This window comes from Lepidochelys kempii, chromosome 2, assembly GCF_965140265.1.
Source record: "Lepidochelys kempii isolate rLepKem1 chromosome 2, rLepKem1.hap2, whole genome shotgun sequence".
NCBI lineage: Eukaryota > Metazoa > Chordata > Testudines > Cheloniidae > Lepidochelys > Lepidochelys kempii.
Window position 1 is genome coordinate 161,590,266 of NC_133257.1, and position 23,293 is coordinate 161,613,558.

At 41.8% G+C, this 23,293-nt stretch overlaps 1 protein-coding gene across 5 annotated transcripts in view; it reads left to right on the forward strand.

The window, feature by feature from the left end:
• Nucleotides 1-23,293, forward strand: part of TMEM245 (transmembrane protein 245) — a 121,199-nt gene that overhangs the window by 74,502 nt on the left and 23,404 nt on the right. For all 5 annotated transcript variants that reach the window (XM_073332668.1, XM_073332665.1, XM_073332664.1 and 2 more), the window contains 2 exons: nt 1,818-1,940; nt 17,253-17,398. In XM_073332668.1, the coding sequence (XP_073188769.1) occupies nt 1,818-1,940; nt 17,253-17,398 (269 nt within the window). The remainder of the gene's footprint in view (nt 1-1,817; nt 1,941-17,252; nt 17,399-23,293) is intronic.

A 23,293-nucleotide genomic window follows, 5' to 3' on the forward strand; every position in this document is an offset into this window, starting at 1 on the left:
CCCTATTAGTTCTTTTCCTCACCTGACTTGTAATTTCATCATGCACTGCAGAGTTTGATGCAGTTTTGGATCGAAATGTGACAATCTTCAATAGCATTACAGCCGCTACTCTGCATTTCTTGATCTTTTCATTTTACACCAGTGTCCTCCTTTGCTTACCTCTACTTCCTCTAATTTCCAGCATCTGACCTCTTTGCAGGCAAGGCAAAAGAAGCCATTGTCCAACAGCCAAAGACAACCAAAAATTGTCTATTTAATACAAGATATTTATTTCAGAGTAACAGCCGTGTTAGTCTGTATTCGCAAAAAGAAAAGGAGTACTTGTGGCACCTTAGAGACTAACCAATTTATTTGAGCATGAGCTTTCGTGAGCTACAGCTCACTTCATTGGATGCCACATGCTCAAATAAATTGGTTAGTCTCTAAGGTGCCACAAGTACTCCTTTTCTTTTTACAAGATATTTAGTTTTCTGTTTTGCCAGACAAGCTGCTGGCATCCACTTAAAAACCCTGATAGCACTGATGGACTAATGCCTCTGACCTAAAAATGAAAATCGACGTCCCACCTAAATTTCCTGTTACCAAATCCAGGTTAACTGGGTGCTTTTCTTGACTTAGCCTGCTACTTTGTTGAATGGCTTCTGTCTTAACATTCTTTACTCTGACATTCTATTTACCTCTGAGTGTTGAAGTAATCCTTCAGTATAAACTCATTTGCACATTTACAATGGTAAACTCAGTCTGCTTTCTTTAGCCTCTGTGGCATATCCTGCATCTGTCACTGCTCATTCTTGCATTTGAAAGTTCTTACCTTGATTACTGCAATTCCTTTTTTAGAGCCTCCCAAAAACTCTTTTTTTCAAATGTGAGTATTAGTGCTTCCATTCCCTGTGCATGCACACTAATGAACTCTCTATCCTTCACTGTATCCTTACCAACTTCAGTGTCGACTGAAAAATTGCTGTCCTTCTCTTCAAAATTCCTACCTTTGTCATAGTTATTCAGTTTATTTCCTCTCAGTTTTGCCTTCTGAACTTCCCTCCTTTTTTTGGACTTCACTGCCACTGAGCAAGCTAATTGGAACAACCTGTTTGTACTAAGTGCATCACTTTTTTTGAACCAATCATTCCTATGCTACCTGCAACTAGTAAGCAGTCAGCCAGTTGTCCCAAAATAGCACTTACTGATTTTGTGTTATGGATTATAGGTTACTGTCCACACCTAATCTAATTTATTAATGTACCTTTACACAAAATCATAACTTCTGTATTGAGTTAATTGTGTGAACAAGTTAGAAAATTAAATAGCCCCAATTAATATGGAACTTCTTTTTAACCCTGTGTTGAAGAAAATTACAGTATTTGATTTGAATTTAGCTTTGTAATGTTACTGCAACATGTTTTCTGACTTAACTGCCCTACCTACTTTTGAGGGAAGGATGAGATCTTTTTCTTTCCGCAAAGTTCACTGATTGTAATGAAACTAGCAGCAATAAACAGAAAATAGCACTGCCTTCCTAGTAAGAATGGATGTCTTCACACAGTCTTTTGTATCAGAATTATGCTATTTTATTAGAATTGTCAAAAAAAATCCATTAAAACATTTTTGATGGAAAATAGCTTTTTGACAAAAGGGATGTTTTTATGAAAAATTGTTTTAAATGAAAAATCTTAGATTTTTGTCAAAACCAAAAACTGTCTTGATTAAAACAGAATTATTCTTTGCAGGTTTGTTGAAGGGAGAAATCATTTTCTGACCAGGTCTGTATTTTAGATAATTTTAGTCAAAGTAGTGACTTACTTTCTTTTCCTTGCCAGATTCTGGAGTCCTTGTGGATAGTGATGAGTCGTAATGTGAGCCTACTCTTCACCACAGTAACAACATTAGTGACAATCCTCTTCTATAGTGGGACAGCCCTTCTCAATTTTGTGCTCTCACTGGTAAGTAGCATGCACTGGACAGTTTATACTATTCATTTTACATCCCTCTAAGTTGATGTAAACAAGGAGCTTTCACCAGGGATTTTAGGGATATCAATTCATCTTTAGAACACAGAAGGAAGGATTTAAAGGAACACATTAAATATTAGTGAATTCTTGTTCACAGATCAGACTGGATTTTTTTTAAAGTGCTTTTGTTTTGACCATGTGCATGTGTGGATAGCAAATATGTGATATGGTGTGATATAGTATAAAGGTTCTCACAGCATGAGTTTTTGGGATAACCATTTTGCCCGTTCATAAGTAATGCAGGTCATCCTGTACTCTCAATGATAAATGCCTACATCCTCTGCTGCAGCTATAATACACTCAACCTGAGGAAGGATGGAGGTAGAGTGGCGTACTTGCCTGATCCTGGGGCCAGTTCAGTCCTTGGCACTACTTAAAATAGCTTGGAAGCTCCTGACAATTACACTGAAGGCGTTCAAAGCTCCTATGTGCTATTCTAGAAACTGGAAAATGCCAGCGTGTAGGGATGTCCTTGTCAAACTCTCTCTCATAGAAGTATCCCCTGCTGGGGGAGTCAGAGGGAAAAAGTGTAATTTTACTTGGACAGGGTGTGTATCAGGGAGGTGATTGATCCAGTTTTGCAGATGCTTTGTGCCAGCAGAGTGGTGCAAAGCAGTTAAAATGATCCAAAATCTTTTTTTAAAACCATTAAGTATTCTGCATATGCCACATATACTTAAAATATTTTAGAGTTTTCAGTGTTTCAAAAACTTTCACTGAAATTGTTTGTGTCCTGCTGTCTGAAAAGCTGTTTTATCTCCATTACCAAGAGTCCAACTACTGTACGGGGTTTATAGCAAAAGGAATATTAAAACTAACGCCTCTCAAAAGTCCTTTAAATATGATCTAAAATAGCTTTTAAAATTAATACAAATGCCATGACTTGGGACCTTCTAGGCTTAGGAACAAGAACACTCTCTCTCTCTCTTCCCCTCCCCCCCCCCATTGGGAAATTGGCAGTCTCCCCTTTCCTGTTTTATAAAGCTCCTATTTCTAGACTTTTAGAATTCTGAAAGATTAGACCTTAATCCTATCACTGGTTTATATTTTAATATTGCCTATCCTGAACTTGGAGCCAGAATAATTTGCCGGTAGGGGGAGTGGGAATTCTACCGTTTGGGGGAGGGAAAAGGAAGGAACGCTTATCTGACAATTTTTTAAGAAAAAGGGCATCTGTTAGAACATGATTAGGGAGTTAGAATAAGTCCCAGATTGGACTGGTGGGCAGAGTATAGGTATGGCAATCAAAAGCTAATGCTAGATATAATTTAACATGAACATCAAGACCTATGCAAAGTACTTCGTTAGAAAGAAAAAAAATCAAATGCTCAGCTGCAAAATGGGGATTAACTGGCTAGGTGGTAGTACTGCCTCATATGTAAGACACAGAAGGCAGCTGTCCTGCTTTATGCAGCTCTGGTGAGGCTACAGATAAAAGGTTTAGAAAATCCGACCTATGAAGAAGGGTTAATAAAACTGAGTATGTTTCGTCTTCAGTCTTTCTCAAGGGGACCTGTTAAGTCTTCAGAGAGGTTAAGGGCTATTATAAAGAGCTCTGTGACCAGTTGTTCTCCATGTCCACTGAAGATAGGACAAAAAGTTATGGGCTTAATCTCTGTAGCAAGGGAGATTTAGGTTATATATTAGGAAAAACTTTTTAACTTTAAGGGTAGTTATGTAATGGATTAGAATTCCAAGGGAGGTTGTGGAATCCCCATCACTGGAGGTTAAGAAATGGTTAGACAAATACCTGTCATGGATGGTCTAGATCAGTGGTCACCAACTGGTAGATCGCAATTGACTGGTAGATCGTGGAGCCTCTGGCAGTCGATTGCCATCTCAGTCTAGGGTTGCCAACTCTCCTGCAGCCATCCCTGCCTGCCCTGGCTCCGCACCGCTACCGGTAGCAGCCAGCATGTTTCTGCAGCTCCTGGGGATAGGGAGTAGCGAGTCTCTGCATGCTGCCCTTACCTGCAGGCACCACCCCTGCAGTTCCCATTGGCCTGGAACGGGGAACTGCAGCCAATGGGAGCTGGGGGAGGAGGTGTGTGCCTGCAGATGGGGGCAGCGCACAGAGCCACCTGCCCTGCCCCGCCCCACCCCACCCCACCTCCAGGAGCTGCTGCCGGACATGCCGGCCACTTTGGGGAATGGTGCAGAGCCAGGGCAGGCAGGGAGCCTGCCTTAGTCCTGCTGTGCCGCTGCCCAGGAGCTGCTTGAAGTAATCAGCATCCGGCTGGAGCCTGAACCCGTCTGGCACTCCAACCCCCTGCTCCAGCTCTGAACCCTCTCCTGCAGCCCAACCCGCAGCCCTGAGCCCCCCGCCACACCTACCTCCCCCCCAGAGCCCACACCCCCTCCTGCACCCCGTCCCAGCCCCTTCCCAGAGCCTGCACCCCAACCCTTTGCCCAAGCCCTGAGTCCCCTCCCAGAGCCTGCACCCTGAACCCCCTCCTGCACCAACTCCGTCACAGAGCCTGCACCGTGAACCTTCTCCTGCACCCCAACCCACTGCCCCAGGTTCAGCTTGGAGCCCCTCCCACACTCCAAAGCCTTCGGCCCCAGCCCAGAGCCCACACCTTCTCCTGCACCCCAACCACTTGTCCCAGCCCGGTGAAAGTGAGTGAGGGTTGGGGAAAGCAAGAGATGGAGTGGGCAGGGCCTCGGAGAAGGGGTGGGACAATGGTGTTTGGATTTGTGTGATTATTGTTGTTTCTACGTTTTCTTTGAGGTAGATCGTGGGTTGTACTTAAATTCAAAAAGTGATCTTGTGCTTAAAAAGGTTGGAGACCACTGGTCTAGATATACTTGGTCCTGCCTCAGATTCCACGGGCTAGACTTGGTGACATCTGGAAATCTTTTCCAGCCATATTATTATTATTATTACCTCCACGTATGTGAATAGTGTGATGTGAAAAGGTTTTATTGGTATGAGTTTAGGAAGGTCAATTTACTTACGTAAGCATGTTTTATATAGGTCATTTTTAAATGAGTACAGCTAACATAACTTTTATATGCATAGATTGTAATCTTTCAGAATCCTTTTAACCTTGTTGAAAAACTTGGTCTGACAGGGTGTCCGCTTATTTTGCTTACAGTTCTTTCTAAAATCTGGTATTGTCAGTTTTTCCAAAGTACATCTCCGAACAAAGGCATTGTTCTAAGTTGGGTAAAATTATTGTAGGGAATTGTAAGCAAAACTGCTGAATACACAATTACTGTTTTATGTTGCATTCATTAAGGAAGTATTTTCAATTAATGAGTTTTATTTACCAAAATGATTTTTTCATTGCAATATGCTTATTAGATTTGTGTATTCTTTAACACTAGTGCACATACTGAAATAGTGGTTTGATACGTACTTTTAAAAAAGCTCTTGTTTTTAATGAAAGGTATCACTTTGTTTTTTGTGTGTGTGCATGTGGGACTTAGTTTTTTAAAGATTCTTTTGATTCTAAATCTGATAGCCACAGCTGTGTGGAGTAGTTACTAATGTTAGAGGTGATTTTTTTTCTTTCCATTGCAGCTGTGTATTGACAGCTGCTACTTTTAAATAACTTAATGGCTGGAACAGAGCCCGAGGCTTGTGATCACCTAGATCTCAGACACTGAGAGAGCTTGTGTCAAGGACTCTGGCCTGAGTGAGTTTTTTAATCTAAACAAACACTGACCTTGGAAACATGATTGAAATCCTGGTGGTGTTTTTGTTGTGTGGGGTGTTTCAAAATATTTGTTTTGAATAATTGGAAGAAAGTGAAGGCCTACTGCCAGATTAACTTCAGCAGTTAATGGAGACAGTGAGAAGAGGAGACGAGATCTTTTCACGTTTGTTTGGATAACTAAAATTGCATAACTTAAATCAAATGCTAATTTGGGGCAATTGTGTGGGTTCTCAATCACACAGGTAAAATATAAGAGTGGGCTATGAGGATTTCTTAGCTGAATTGCTACCTTAAGTTCCAGACAAATGACTTTTACATCTATTTGTAGTTATGTTGTTCTGCAGTTGTCCCTTACTTCAACTGAGGGAGGAAAGCATAGAAAATAGATATGTGTAAATAATTATTTACATTTCTTCCTGGGTCTAATATTTTACCCATGATGAAACACTGAAAGCAGTTTCTGTGGGCTAGTGAGATTACATTAGAAATAAAAATATTTAAAGATGAAGAGAGCCTGATGAATAGGTCTTCACAGTTCTTAAAGACCACATCTCCACCCTATCCCTGCATTGCCCCTCTTCCCCCCCCCCCCCCCCCCGGGGAGAGGGAGGTATTTCTGATATCTTCTACTATCTTCTTTGCTTTCATTTGTGTAAATCTTTCACAAACATTCTTGCACAAAAGGGGGAACATAACTTTTATGGTATAGTGGATCAAATTTTTAATTTAAACTCAAACCTTAAGTTCTCCTAATAGTTTTTACTGTGTCTTTTACCATCTTCTTATAACCATAAACAATTTTAAAAAGAGGAAAAAGGGCATCCTTAGCATAAGCAGTAAATCTGTCCATTGAGCCTGGTACACAGGGATCTAAACAGTCTGTTCACTGGGACAGTTATTAAAATGAACATGTTAGTTGTCATTCTGAGAACTCTGGAGAGCTGGTTTTGTTGGATTTAAATGATCTTTCCTAGCAAAACATCAGCTGAACTACCATCCAGATGATGATTTTTCTTTCAAAATAACGTGGAATTTTGCTGGGAATAATGGAACACTTTCCACTTGTCTCTTCATGTGCTTGTTTTCTAATGTAGTAAGTCTGAGAAGTGCAATATATTAAGGCATGTAGTAAGTGATAACTCTTACAGCTTTTGCAGCTTTCAAGTTTCATTCCCTATCATGTATATCAGACAGGGTATCAGTAATCTTGCATCAGTTCCTCTTCCTTGGGTTTGCACGAGGAGTCCTTACAACCTCTTTCCATGTATACTAGGTCATATTAATATCCAGTTTGTGAATATTAGGTGTGAGGTTTTTCTGTAACCCCTGAGGCTCAGAACCTATATTCTGAGTGATATGGATATGTTGAACCCTGACTTGGTTCTCTAAAGTTTCCAGTTTTCTCTCCAATAACATTGTTTTTAATAAGTAATTTTATAAGTGTGGATGTCTCTTTTGCAATTTCCTTTATTACATTAAGCTCAAATTCAGTGTGCCCTATTCTCTACTCCTTTTGTGGAAACACTTGAAATTCAAAGGTTGACAGCTTCACGGAAACTCACTATTTTCTAGTGAGGAAACAGATTTTTGTAGAGATCCCATCTTATGTGCAGCGCCAAGATAATTTCTTCCTACAATATTTCAGAATACCCTTTCACTTCAGCCAGTGGTTCAGAGAGGAAGATTTTACCAAATGCACTGTGCTACTACTCCTAGCTTGAGAAGTCTGAGCCATCTGATTTCCACTTATTTCCTCCTATTTTCTGCTTACCCCTACTGTTAGCCATCGGAGGCAGCTATTCCCCTCGGTGGTGGTGTCAAGGCTGATTCCCCACTCTGGCATTTTGAGTGTGGAAGGTGGGGGCCCGCAAGGATTCTAAAACTTAATACTGGCCACTCCAGGCTTGTATTAAACTCCCAAGGTTACAGCTTTTCTCTGACCTTGGATGGATAGATGTTGCTGCCACCCAAGTGCAAAAACCCCTTTGAACACCCAGGAAGGCGCACTTGGGAATTCCTTCCTGTGGGGTACCCTCAAGCCCTTTCACTTCTGTTTCCGGGAAGAGCTGAGAAAGAAAACAAAGGAAATCAGCTGTTGCCACCAGCTAATTAAACAAACCTCTTAAGGACACACAAATCCAATCCTGTTCTTAAAAAAGGTAAATGTTGTTAAAAACAAAAAGAAAGAAAATACATCTGGAATTTAGGCTTTTTGCTAGGTTTTAAAAAGAACAGTTACAAGGATTAAGTATCAAGAGAGCTTCTTGAGGTCCATCTTAAAGTTACAAGCAAAACAAAAGCACCTGGAGTTAGCACAGAGGAGTCCACAAGCCATAAAGAAATAAAAAGAAATAAACCTAACCGCATCTTTCTAGACATTTCCTGATCTACTTACATATCTGGGGTTTTAAATTAGTAGTTTCTAGGTATGATCTGATGATTTTCCATACCTCACCCAAAGCTTCTTACAGCATTGCTGCTCTGTCCCCCTCTTCCCTGGAGAACAGACAGACAAAAGGGACGTTTTTTCCCAATTTTAAAAGTTTTAGCCTGTCCATTGGCTCCCTTGGTTAGGTGCCCACTCCCTTCCTTTTACCTATGGACTTGGTAATGCTTTACAGGTAAAGCAAGTAGAGAACAGCTAAGAAGAGGGGTTTTATAGCTAACTGGCTGGCTGGGTGCCCATAAAATGGAGCTATCCCCTCCCCCTTATTTATCACAGGTGGACACTTAGAGTTTATTTCCTCTCTGCAATGGGCACATCACCCAGAAATTTATATTGTTTTTTTAACATCTGTTTTGAAAACAGAGATGTTCAGTTGAAGCTCTTCCTCCTAGATAAGTCTGAGGCCTAAGACCTCTTAAAGCAGGCTCCTTCTGGGTCCAAGCAGTCCTCTGAAAAAAGTGCCTCAGCAGTAATTTCCTGTGTCTCAACTTCCAGGGCTCATGCTTAATCAAAGCCTTCTACGGATCCTTTTGTCATTCCCTCCTCCCATCCAGAAAAGGGGAGATATCAGCTCCTCTCATCCAAGGAGCATAGATGCAGATCTTCATCTAAATTGAAAGAGACATCTCCACTTTCAACTTGAAAAGAGGACACCAGAAGGCCTCAACAAGGGTCCCTCTGGTGTCTGCAAAAACACTGAAGTTAGACCTCAGAATGACTTCATCAGCATCCATCTGTCTTGGATATAGAGTCTGAAGTATTACCTCATGGGTTTGCTCTAGTGCTGATAGGGCTGTTTGTTCTGGTACCGATCGCTTCGGCACCACTCACCCTGGTACTATATATGGTTTCTTCTTGGCACCTGTGTCATCAGGGCCAAGCTTTACAATGCTAGGGGTTTGGTTATATTGATCTTATCTGAATTATCTTTGCTTTCTGTCTCAATTAAGATTACTGAACTGCTACTGCAAGCTTTGTTACTGGGTCCGTCCTCTGCCCTGGTGCGGCATCTCCCCACCTGCATCCCTCAGACTCCTTTTAGATCTGCTCTACCTCTGCCAAAAGAGTATTCATACTCTCCTTCCTCTGATATTGGTGTGGACGGATCACCTTCCTGTTCCTCCTCAGTGTATAATCCTTAATATTCTGATAAAGATTCCAGGGCTACGAGTTGTGGCATACACAGGGAATGGCCTCCCTCCTGGTACATGATACTGTCATGATTCTGCTTCTTGGCTTTGCTGGGCATCTTGGTGTGTGCGTGAGGCAAGGAGACCCAGTTCCTCTGTGGCATGTAGAACTTTACCACAGGAATTGCTCAGAACTCAACTATAGCAACCCTTATCTCTCTGTGGTGGAGACTATGCAAATTGAACTTTCAGAAGAGGGGCAGTGACTGCAGTTATCCTCTGATGTGATTCTAACACATATGTTGTCATCATTGCCAAATGAAGCTGTTATGCTATCCACTTACCTCACCACCTGACAACAGGGCATTCTAAGACTAACTTTGCAGGATGGCAGAAGCACTGGAGATTCCTGAAGGCCATCCAGGCTCACAAATTTGGGGGCATTTTACACTCTTCTTTACTTTAAAGACACACACTGTCTGTCAGTGGAGCCTTTTAGAACCTGCTTAGCTCCTCTGGAAAATCCCAGCATCTATACTCCTGACTTCAAAAGGACAGATAAGATACCTAGTTCCCTTCTATGGGATTTGAGTACTTCTTTCTACATCTTTCACTGGGTTCTTTGGTTATAGCAGCTCACAAGAGAATGAGACAACAGGCCTCAAAGCTAACTTAAAGAAACTGAGCCAAAAGAGACTAGAAAGAGCTACTCTGCAACTCAGAATAGCTAATTACCAAGCTCTCCTTTCAAAAATGTGATTATTTTAACTGGTACAAGGTATCAGAGTTTTTAGATTAGATTCTAGAATCTAAAGAGGAACAATCATTGATCCAGGAGGGTCAATTTACAAAGTATTTTAGTAGATTGACTCATCGGATACCACAGCTAGGTCAATGGCAACTACAGTTATCATGCCTCATGTATCCTGGCTGCAGTCATCTAGGTTAACGAGAGAAATTCTGAATGCAATCAAGAATCTCCCTTTTTTGTAAGGAATCAATTTTCCTTTCTGATGCCACTGATGATGCAATATGTTAAGATTCTCAAGCTTCACTGAGATCTTTAACCACTTACACTGCTCATCCCAGAAGGAAAAAACCAAATCAGATGAAGATCCCATTCTCAGTCATATTAGTGACCAGCCAAATCATCCAGGAAGAGGTAGAAATTCCAGATGAGGAGGCAGCCGTCTACTGTTACTGCCACCACTACAAGAACAATGCTATCTTCCAAGCAGTCAGTTTGATAATCATGTTGAGAGCAGCTGGGAACAACTCGTAAAGGATCTCTATCACTTCCTTACCCCATATGGAGATTGGTGGTTGTTTTTGTTTTTTATTTTCAGGTAGCCTGGAACAAGATGACATCAGAGCACTGGGTTTTGTGTGCTACACAAATCGGTTATTTGATCGAGTTCCAGGAGTTTCCCATCTCTTTGGAGGGACTGCTCTCATCAGACACTATTCTATCAAGCTGTACAGTTCCTCCTTATGCTTGGAGTAAGGGAAGAGAGTTTTTTAATTCACAGAGAAGAGTATTTACTCCTGTTACTGTCTAGTTCTCAAGAATGTATGCAGTGTTGTAGCTGTGTTGGTCCCAGGGAGACAAGGTGTCTGAAGTAATATCTTTTTTTGGACCAACTTCTGTTGGTGAGACAGATGAGCCTTCACAGAGCTCTTCTTCACATCTGGGAAACTAGCCCAAGTAAATAAGTTCAAAATGGGGCACCAACCTGACTTCTTGGGAACTAAAGAGCTCTGAACACATTCATCTGTCAGTGCATATTCAGAATGGTGACCCTTGCTAAAATAATCTATACCTTGGATCTTCTAGACTGGTTTGCAGCTCTGAATCTGCAGGATGTATATTTCCATCCCACCAGCACACAAGGACATAATTGTAATTTTGTAGTTGGGAAGGCACATTATCAGTCTGCAGCCCCAAAAGTCTGGCTGACTTTGCGTTTGTTGTTTACAAGAATGGTTGAAGTCCACTTACCAATCCAAACAGACATCATATATAGACATGGAAATACAGATTCCACAAGGATCACACTGCCTGGATGCTGTTAGACTGTCTTAGTAAGGACTTTTTCTAGAGATGTGCAGAATATCTTAATACAAAGTGGAAAAGGTTCAACAAGATCTGTTTATGCAAGTGGAAAAGTTTGTCTGGTCATCTCAGGGCATTTTGTCTCCATCTCACACAGTTTCTTCATATGTTCACATACAAGTTATATTTAAGGATTCAGATATCTCGATCAGTTCACTCCAGATTCACGTAGCAGCAATATCTGCAAGTCATCCAACATATTCAAGATCATAATTTTTTTTTCTCATCCAGCAGTGGTCAAGTTTCTCAAGGTTCTGACTCATGTATTTTCACTAGTGGGGGAACCACCCACCTGTCACTGGAATATTGTCCTCCAGGGGTTAATGCAGTGGTGCCCACATTTTTCCTGTTGCATCCTCTCTTACCAGTAATTGAATGTGTCCATGCTTCCCCTCCATTTCTGCACAATTGGCTTAGCAGAGGGGCTGTGACTGGGGCCGGAGCAGGGCTGCAGCTGGGGCTCCTTCCCCACCCCCTGTGGGAGCTGACCCAGGCCCTGTTGTGCACCCCTCCCCAGTGTTCCTCTGTGCCTTCCGGGGGGGGGGCACCCCACAGTTTGAGGGCCACTGGGTTTATGGGTCCTTCATTTGAACCCTTAGCTACCTGTTCTGTGTTGCATCTTTCTATGAAGATGGTGCTCTCAGTAACAATCACTTCAGAAATGAGTTGACCAGAATGGCAACTTATTAAGAAATATTTACTCTTACAGATTTAGATAATGAAACTGAAGTGAATCTTGTAACTCACATGTAGCATACCACTTTCAGAAATCCAACAAAACAGCTCTGCGTTAAGGTCTCAGCAAGACTGTAGTTCTTTGCCTCTCAAACACTTAAACTTTTTTGTTTTTGCAAGAGAACTCTCTGAAAGTCAGATAACACCTTCATTTTACATTAAAACCTCAAGTGTTTATGTTCAAATAGACCAATTGTCTTCATTTAACTCGATATTGCTCTGGGTGTCTCAGCAATTCAACCTAGCACAAACAGGAACAGCTCCTCTTTAGTTGTATTCTCTTAAACCAGGGCTGAATCTGGCCCTGTAATCAGTGACACATGTTGGTAGCTACCAGTGTGGTGCTTTGCTCTTGTTCAATGATACGTCGGCTGTCTGCGTGTTCCCTCTGCGTGCTGACCCAGCTCTATGCAGATAGCTAACACAGCAGACCCCGAGAGAACCCCCAAAACCCACAGACTCTAGTAAGATACGAAGGAACCCGAGCCAGATTTATTGTCAAATGAAGCACAGTAATAGTTCCCTATAGACTTTATAGGGCATACTACGAATTTGTGCTCCCTGGCAATGGACACAGCTCAGTCAGCGGCAGGACACTTCACTGCCCCCTAGGCTGGACACATCAGAACGATGTGCGCTCTCTAACCTACTTTTATACAGTTGCAGAACAGATTACTTTTCATAGTTTAAATGAATTTATTCATTATGTTGTCCTTTTGACCCTGTCTTTAAGATGCACCTGCCTGTTCCTTGTTGTGTTTATGGAGTGTTGTGATGCTGTCTTGACACAAGTTCCTTTCATTAGCACTTACGTGTGTGTGCACGTGCTTCTAACAATCTTTTCTTGTTAACTTCTGTGAGTGGGACCTGCCTTTGGCTCACAGCCCAGCTTTGCTTAACACTGCCTGGAAGTACTTTGGTTCAGGCTTCAGGCCTCAGACTGGGCCTCTGATACAAGAGTTTGTTTCAGGGCCTTCTCTTACTACAACACAGGCTCGCTCTGTTTTGTTAGTGTTTTAAGTAGGATTGAATTTACACATTTTCTGTAGATGAACAGTGAATAAAGTTGGTTCAGCTCATGTTTTTACTGCAGAAAAGGAAGATAAAAGTGCCATTGGTCCAAAGGAGACCTGCAGTTCTGTTGGGGGAATATGGAAATTTTCAACACATTTTTTAATATGTCAGCAATAAAGCCCCCGGACAGACAATAACTCAGTGAACGGCAGGGATAGTAATGTTTCCCAATGTACAGAGCTGTCTCACACACAATTAAACTACATTGATATATAGTTCTAGGCTATATATTTTAGCACAGAATTTTCTCACCAGTCACTTTTCTTTTTAGGTGCAGTCCTTTGGTGCCTCAGTTATGACTTAGAAGTTTAATTTTTGCATATAGTTTAATTTTTAAATTAAGAAATCACTAAGTGCCTTGTAAAATGCAAAGAATGGCTTAACCGGTTATCTTCAGTGGCCTCCCTCTTCTTTTGTTGACCCACAATTGAAGTTAATAGAGCCTTGCATTGCTTCCTCACTAGAGGCTAAGGTAATTCTGAAATTTTCCAAAACATACTCAAGCTTACTTAAGATCTAGTAATGGACAAAGGGGACTGCATGCCTTAATGTTGCATGTAATGTTGGGACTATTCTGCTTGTGGGAGGAGGGGGCAAGTCAGTTATATTTAATTTAGTATTTATCTTGTGATTCCTGGCATTACTTTGCACAGTGTGTTCTCTTTTTTCAAAATTTAATTGCACATTCATAGAAATGGAGTTGTTGGAGTGTGATGCTCTAATTACATGCATTTGCACTTGATATTAATTAAATGATCAGCTCAAATAAATGAGCTGTATGTCTGTGTATCATTTAGTTCAACTAACTCCCTGCTTCCACTCTTACTTCTTCAAGATAGGAGAGGGTCCTCAGATGCTGCTGCATTGTTGCTCCCTAGGAAAGGGAAGCCCCTGCTGCCATTCCAAATAGGGGAAGAGGCTATGGTGTGAGGGTGGTGCCATGCAGACTGAGCTAAAATTGTCCTGTGCGATAGTGCACCTAGGGCTTCAGGCTGTAATCCAGTCCTGCACACTTTGCGTTCCAAGTGGGAACGAGTTCTGCCGGCAGCTCGTCAGTTCAGACCTGTGCTGCCCTATTATATTCCTGTGGCTCGCTTTCAAAAATAATCAAGGGCAGTCCTAACCATCCAGGAGAGCTCTTGTCCTGCTTTCTAACTCCCCCTTTCATGAGTAGCAGTGTGGCTTATGTGGTGAAAGCAGCACAGAAAGAGATGCTCTGGCAAAACAAGGCTAATGCAATCCTTGGATGTATAAATGAAGGAGTAGTGAAGAGTAGTGGGGAGTTGATTTTTATCTCTGAGTACAGTATTGATGACACCAATGCTGGAATACTGCACCCAGTTCTGGTGTCCACATTTGAAAAAGGATGTTGAAAAACTGGAGAGGGTGTAGAAAAGAGCCACACAAATTATTTGAGTTCTGGAAAAAATGCCTTATAGTTGCTGTAAAATCCCCAAATTTATCCACTCCTTCCACATGTGGTGCTGCCCTTATCTTCTCCATAACCAATTCCCTAAGCCCTCACCCTTAACTTGTAGTTTTTGCTACCTAATCTTTGGTGTTACCCTCTTTCATTTTCTATTTATCTGTGTTCTAAGACGCATATCTAAGGTGAGTGTTCTATGTTGACTTGTAAGACTTTTTCCTGCGATCACCTTGTGGTCCTTTATATCTTTTGTTTTCTTCTAGGAATCCTGAAAAATAGTCAGTCTGGCTCCCACTCTTGTTGGTAATAAGCTGTTTCTCTCTTTTTGTAAAGAATGTGTTGGATACTACTAGGTCATGAGCTTGTATCAGGTGCAATATGCTTTCTTCTTTGTCATGTAAAGTTCCGTAGCCCTGGCCACCATGTTGTCTGCTATATCCATGCCTGTCTCTTCCAGCATGTCCATTTAAGTAGGTGCCGATAATTATTTCCTCATTTTCTGGAATTTTTTGAAGAGCATTGTCTTACGTCTTCCAGAGAGTTGGCTTCTCATCCTCCGCACAGTCAGACTAAGAAGCATTTAGCAATCCACCTTCAAAAGCCAGCTTGACCGTCATTAACCTGTCACAGATTCTATTTATTGTCACCACTCTTTCCTTTATTTTACCATTGAGCTATGGCTACTGTTTCTTGAGTTGGAGGTCCCACAGTAAATTGTTTTGTATCCTTCTCCAGTATGTTTTGCCTTTTTCACTTTCCATTTTGTTTCCAAGATACATGCTATCTGTACTCTCCACCTCTTCAGTGTTTCCTAGCTCCGTGTTACAGCCAGTTAGTAGACCAGCATTCCAATGTGCCAGTCTGATCTTCGATTTCTGGGCTAGAAACTGCATGCTTCTGAAGTTACACTGTAACCCTCACCTACAACACTTGGCCAAGAGGCACCGTGCATCATTTCTAGAGAATACTCTTGTATTGTTTTGATTTATTTGAGGACTCACTGTCAGTTTATGGCAAATTTTTACATCTGGCTGCCAACCTAACACAAGCCCGCCTCCTTTTTCTATCAGGCTTGGTACTGGCAATGATGATGGATATATTGGAGAGTGCTAAACTAGTTGTGGGTGAATCAAAAGAGAGAGCCTTTATTCAAAAAGCAGCTTGGTGTTGGAGTAAAGTAGAGATGAAGTGGTAAAAGATGAGAGAAAAAAAACTCTGGCGAAGTAGTAGGAACAAACAAGAGGTGGAGGAATAGTAGTATGTAAAGAAATTGCCCAGGAACGTAGTTACAAAAGCGAAAGCAAAGGTTTTGGAGAAATTTTACATAAGACTTAGAACAAAGGTGGGGGAAAAGGGAATGTATAGACTGGTGAAAGCACAAGACAGAAGTACCAAACATGTAAAGGAAGTGAGGTTGGTGTTGACTGTTGACAGTCACATAAAGGATTGATGGAAAAGGTATTTTGAACAGCTTTTAAAAGAAGAAAATCCAAGAGACTAATGCTATTCTGTGCTCTACTGCACCAAAGTTCATCTTCTATCAAACCAGATGAAGCTGCAAGTGCTCTAAAAGAAATTAAAAATAAGGCTGAGGTTCAAACAGAATCGCTACTGAGGCATAGAAAAAGCTTGGAATAGAAGATATCCCTCTGCTGGCATTCTTGTACAGCTCCATCGTGTGATGGGAAAAGATACTAAATACATGGAGGAAAAGGACCTTGGTACCAAGATGCAAGGAAAAAGATGGTTGCTATTGATCTGAAAAGACCTTTGACAGAGTTCCAAGACAAGTCATCTGGTAGTGTATGAGGGAGAAAATGGTACCAGAACTTTGTGTGGGTTGTTCAAGCCACATATATAGGTGCTATATCAATATTCAGAACTTCTGGTGGTGAAACAGACAAACTCTTGGTAAAGGTGGGAGTGTGTCAGGGATCAACACTGAAGTTTCTCTTGTTTATCCTTGTCCTGGATACCCTCAAGGAATATACAGAAGGAGGCATCTTGATGCATGCTGTTGCAGGTATCGTTCTGTGCAGTGGGGAGAAAGATAGGTAGTCTAGAAGAGGATTTTGATAACTGGAGCGATATGAGCTCAAAATAAGCAGAGGAAAAACAGAGCGTATGGTATGTAATTTCAATATTGTGAACACTGAAGACTTATTCTTGAAACTAGATGGGCAGACTGTTACAGAAAACACATAGTTTCAAGTATCTGGGTTCCAGAATCTTGGAACATGGGGAAACGGAGGACAAAATTAGAACTAGGATAATAAAATGTCTCACTCAAATGATAAGAGGTGTAATATGTGACAGAAAGATGCCACTAAGATTAAAAGGGAAAGTCTGACTGATTCTCTGGGAGCTCTTCCAAACTAAGATGCAATAAAAGACTGGTGCCTCTGCACTGGGGGAAAAAAATTAAAAATGATTGCTTGGAACTCTTTCAGGTAACTGTCAAATCCCTTTTTCAAAGGCAAGATTTACTTTTAGATGTGCCATCTGTATGACCTGCAATGCATTTCTCTAAGTCTGTGTGTCCAATAGCATTTTTTGCATTTCCCAATTATGTTAAATGATCTGAAACATATTTGCATCCTATTATCTGCGTAGTGTTTAATGCTTTTTTTCCTTTCAAATTGTGTTTTGTTTTACAGGTGATTTTCCTGACCACGCTGTTTTATCTGTTAAGTTCCAGTGATGAGTACTACAAACCAGTGAAGTGGGTGATTAGCTTGACACCTTTGTCGCAGCCAGGCCCATCCTCAAATATAGTTGGCCAGTCTGTGGAAGAGGCCATAAGGTATGATGATGCTTTCTCACTAGCTGTGGCAAACCATTTTTTTTGAGAGACTGACATATTTTTGTTGTATGAATATTGAATAATTTTAGTTTAGTTTAATTTTAACTGTTCATGTTAAGGATGTGCAGTTGTGGCTGCTCATATTTCAAGGACTTAGTGTATGTTAATAACAGACCAGTGTGTCCCTGTTGGGATGAGGCAGAGAAGAAAATCTTGATCCAGATTGTTCCACACTAAACGTGCCACCTTTGTCTCTTCCCTTTCCCCTCCTAAAAAACCCCTTCAATTGTTGGAACTTTTGAAAAATACATTTTACTGAGACATTTTATAATACAACTGTTTTTAATTTCACAGTTACTTATTTTGTGATAATTAACTAAAGATGTTTCTAGATATCCTCTTACAGTAGCAGCTTACAAACATTAGTATAGTTGACTATTTGCTTTTCATCCCATGGCATGAGGGAACAGAGCAGCCATAGTGGCAGAGACTAGCTTCTTCGCTTTTTTTGATTTGGGCTGTCTGCATTTCATTAGGTTACTAAGTAGAGCTGCACTAAGTAAACTCATCCTGTTTGCAATCCTGCTTCTGTGCTTTAGTGCCTGGCCAGTTTCTCCCAAGTTGTCTTTCCATGACCCCATACATTTATATAGCATCTTTGATTCCACAGTGGCAGAGACTAGCTTCTTTGCTTTGTTGATTTGGGCTGTGGGCATACTCTTAGCTGCAAAGTGCTATTCAGCAAAGAATTTAAGTTTCACTTTGTAGACCCATATCACAGATAATGCAATGGATTGGATCAGTATATAGGAAAACAATGAACTGGAGGGGATGGAAACTAAGGGAGGAGAGAAGTAAAGCCAGAGAAGCAAGGTGTAGGGAAGGAAAGAGACAACAGGCATCAGCGGTAGATAAAGCAGAGCCAACGATTGGGAAGTATAAGGGGATGCTGGCCTGCCTTGCTGACAAAGACTTTATTTTGAAGATGCAAGAAGTCAAATTTGACTTTAAAAGAATGCAGATATAAAGATATGCAGAAGTGTGTGCTGTCAGGTCTCTTTAGTCTACCCTTGTTCCCTAATCCCTGTATGTGTCTCTTTTCCTACCTTCGCTCTGTTAATCTAAATTGTACCCTGAATGTTAAGTTGCACACACATCTACAGAGTTTGACATAACACTGAGGGTATATCTATACTACAATGGTCCAGTGATGTGCCAATGTAGTGCTGTAGCGTAGCTGCTGCTTGCATTGATGGAAGGGTTTTTTTCTGTCGAGATTGTTAATCCACCTGTCCAAAAGACAGTAGCTAGGTTGGGAGAAGAACTCTTCCATTGACTTGGCTGCCTCTACACAGGGGGTTAGGTTGACCTAACTACGGTGCTCAGGGACATTTTCCACAGCATTGGGCAGCATAGCTATGTCAGTATAATTTTTAAGTATAGACTGCGCCTGATATGGGATCCTCATGCCAGAACATATACTTCAGGAATTATTTTGGGGCAGTTCTATGGCCTTTGTTATTCAGATCAGACTTGATGATCACAGTGGTCCCTTTTGGCCTTGGAATCAATATGGGATACATTAGCTGCAGCCTTAAGATGGAATAAATACAGTGGGTTATGTAGAACAGCAAAAAGGAGAATGAAAGGACTTACTATTTTTGAGATAATATGGTTTCCATAAGGCAGTTTTTGCTGAACTTAATGACCAATTTCTTGAGGACTAATGGTCAGAATAGACTAATGGTGGGGACTTCTCTTGAATTATTACGGCTAGTGTGGTTTGATGCTTATTGTTACATGTATATCTGATCATTGTTTGTCAGATCTCATGCCATTTGGAAAAAAATTATGATTCTGTCAGTTCATCAGGCTGCCTGCAGGAAAATTGCTTGTTTGTCACAGTGTGGCAAGTATCTTGTCTTAAAAAAAAAAAAAAATTAAAATAAATCAGTTTTTCCCAGATTCTGACCTTGAAGGAGAGTAATAAGCTAAAACTGCATGTGCATCTGATATGGCTTATATATTAAATCTATAGATACAATTTTGTCATGGTAAAATGGTTCATAATTCATAGCACAGTCTTGGTAAGAAATAGATAATTTCACACTCTAATAATGGGAACCTTGTGTGTACCCTGCTGCTGCATGTTAACAGTTTTAGTTTGCTTTGATCTAGTCCTCTTTGAAATGTGATTAGATCATAGAATCATAGAATATCAGGGTTGGAAGGGACCTCAGGAGGTCATCTAGTCCAACCCCCTGCTCAAAGCAGGACCAATCCCCAATTAAATCATCCCAGCCAGGGCTTTGTCAAGCCTGACCTTAAAAACTTCTAAGGAAGGAGATTCTACCACCTCCCTAGGTAACACATTCCAGTGTTTCACCACCCTCCTAGTGAAAAAGTTTTTCCTAATATCCAATCTAAACCTCCCCCACTGCAACTTGAGACCATTACTCCTTGTCCTGTCCTCTTCTACCACTGAGAATAGTCTAGAACCATCCTCTCTGGAACCACCTCTCAGGTAGTTGAAAGCAGCTATCAAATCCCCCCTCATTCTTCTCTTCTGCAGACTAAACAATCCCAGTTCCCTCAGCCTCTCCTCATAAGTCATGTGTTCCAGACCCCTAATCATTCTTGTTGCCCTTCGCTGGACTGTCTCCAATTTATCCATATCCTTCTTGTAGTGTGGGGCCCAAAACTGGACACAGTACTCCAGATGAGGCCTCACCAATGTCGAATAGAGGGGAACGATCATGTCCCTCGATCTGCTCGCTATGCCCCTACTTATACATCCCAAAATGCCATTGGCCTTCTTGGCAACAAGGGCACTCTGCTGACTCATATCCAGCTTCTCGTCCACTGTCACCCCTGGGTCCTTTTCCGCAGAACTGCTGCCTAGCCATTCGGTCCCTAGTCTGTAGCTGTGCATTGGGTTCTTCCAGTCCTGCACTTATCCTTATTGAACCTCATGAGATTTCTTTTGGCCCAATCCTCCAATTTGTCTAGGTCCCTCTGTATCCTATCACTGCCCTCCAGCGTATCTACAAATTTAGTAGTATCCTCCCAGTTTAGTATCATCCGCAAATTTGCTGAGGGTGCAATCCACACCATCCTCCAGATCATTTATGAAGATATTGAACAAAACCGGCCCCAGGACCGACCCCTGGGGCACTCCACTTGACACCGGCTGCCAACTAGACATGGAGCCATTGATCACTACCCATTGAGCCCGACAATCTAGCCAACTTTCTACCCACCTTATAGTGCATTCATCCAGCCCATACTTCTTTAACTTGCTGACAAGAATACTGTGGGAGACCATGTCAAAAGCTTTGATAAGGTCAAGAAACAATACATCCACTGCTTTCCCTTCATCTACAGAACCAGTAATCTCATCATAGAAGGCAATTAGATTAGTCAGGCATGACCTTCTCTTGGTGAATCCATGCTGACTGTTCCTGATCGCTTTCCTCTCATGTAAGTGCTTCAGGATTGATTCTTTGAGGACCTGTTCCATGATTTTTCTGGTGACTGAGGTGAGGCTTACTGGCCTGTAGTTCCCAGGATCCTCCTTCCCTTTTTTAAAGATTGGCACTACATTAGCCTTTTTCCAGTCATCCGGGACTTCCCCCGTTCGCCACGAGTTTTCAAAGATAATGGCCAATGGCTCTGCAATCACAGCCGCCAATTCCTTTAGCATTCTCGGATGCAACTCGTCCGGCCCCATGGACTTGTGCACGTCCAGCTTTTCTAAATAGTCCCTAACCACCTCTTTCTCCACAGAGGGCTGGCCATCTATTCCCCATGTTGTGATGCCCAGTGCAGCAGTCTGGGAGCTGACCTTGTTAGCGAAGACAGAGGCAAAAAAAGCACTGAGCACATTAGCTTTTTCCACATCCTCTGTCACTAGGTTGCCTCCCTCATTCATTAAGGGGCCCACACTTTCCTTGGCTTTCTTCTTGTTGCCAACATACCTGAAGAAACCCTTCTTGTTACTCTTGACATCTCTGGCTAGCTGCAGCTCCAGGTGCGATTTGGCCCTCCTGATTTCATTCCTACATGCCCGAGCAATATTTTTATACTCTTCCCTGGTCATATGTCCAACCTTCCACTTCTTGTAAGCTTCTTTTTTATGTTTAAGATCCGCTAGGATTTCACCGTTAAGCTAAGCCGGTCGCCTGCCATATTTACTATTCTTTCGACACATTGGGATGGTTTGTCCCTGTAACCTCAACAGGGATTCCTTGAAATACAGCCAGCTTTCCTGGACTCCTTTCCCCTTCATGTTAGTCCCCCAGGGAATCCTACCCATCCGTTCCCTGAGGGAGTCGAAGTCTGCTTTCCTGAAGTCCAGGGTCCGTATCCTGCTGCTTACCTTTCTTCCCTGTGTCAGGATCCTGAACTCAACCAACTCATGGTCATTGCCTCCCAGATTCCCATCCACTTTTGCTTCCCCTACTAGATCAGAGCTACTAGCGAAATGTTAATGCATGGCAGCTGATCAAAGTATACTAACAAACTGGTAAAGCAGGGCAGCACATAAATGTCAAAATTCAGGGGTTCCATGACAGTGGTGACCGCCGTCACATAATTGTAGCCTTAGTTAAATCACATGCTGATGAATAGTAGTCTGGGATGTACAGTAGTAGGATCAAGATACTGTGCTGATATGAATTATAACATCATAATTGCACTCCTCTAGTTCCTTTCATCTTAGACTCTCAGAGCATTTTACAACCATTAATACAGCCTCAAAACATCTCTGTGCACCCAACTCTGCCAAATAACCTAGAGATATTAGTGTAATGGGGGCTACCAGAAATGAAATTAATAATCTTCTCTAAAGGTATCATGAGTGCATAATTCTCACTCTTGGTTCTCATTCTTCTAAACCGCTGATTCTCAACCTATTTACCATTGTGGGCCTCATATGCAGCTCTCTCTCTAGTATGTGGGCTGCAGCCACATAATATATATATATACTAACTATGGCCTATAGCAAGTTATGTGGGGCTGCAGCTGTGTGTTGATTGGGCCACGGGTTGAGAACCACTGCTCTAAAAACTACCTGACCGGGCATGTTCCAGGCACCTGAGTTGAGGCCCCAGAACATTTCAGTCAGTCCTTTCCTGATAGTGGTCAGTGAAGAAGCTGCCTCATAAATGTTACCCAGTGATTCTCAACTTCAGCTATGGCTCCTAGTGTTCATAGTTCTTTGAACAAGATTCAGGGTATCCTTTGTCCAGATTTCCAATCAATAGCAACAATTTTAGTTGGTACATTGGTGTTTTTTCAACAGGGCATAACTATGCAGCTGGTTTACTTACTATTTATTATTTAAAATGAGTTAGTGCCCAGAAGTTGAAATACTTCCAAATGATAGGTAAGATGCACTCATAGGAACAGGGAAAGTACAACCAAAAAAGATTCATGCTTCAAGGGTTCTGCCTCAATTTTTTGGGTCAGTGAGAGGCTTCAGAAGCCCGACCTGTACCTTGGCTTTCAGCAGTCATTCAGCAAAGATTTGATGAACCAGTCGCCTGCACCAATTACAGTTTGGTCTCCTGTGGACAATCAGTAGTGGTTTTTATTCTTCTGTGTTCCATTGATGCCACGTCCGTGAAGTTGATGACACCTTCTCTCTGAACTGATTGAGCTATGAGCCTCTGTGTGGACAAACGCATCTCAGGTTGGCCCTCTGCTGTGTGCCATGTGTTCCACTCCTGATTGTTCCCTTTTCATTAATTCAGATTGTGGAGGTGCAGTTGAGAATGGGATTGAGGAGCTAGACGCACAACTGGGCAGTGCAACAGCCCATAAATAGTCTTCTAAGTACTTGGAGCATACATTCACGTGGATCCCGCTTTGAATCATGCCTCTGAAGGTGTGCCT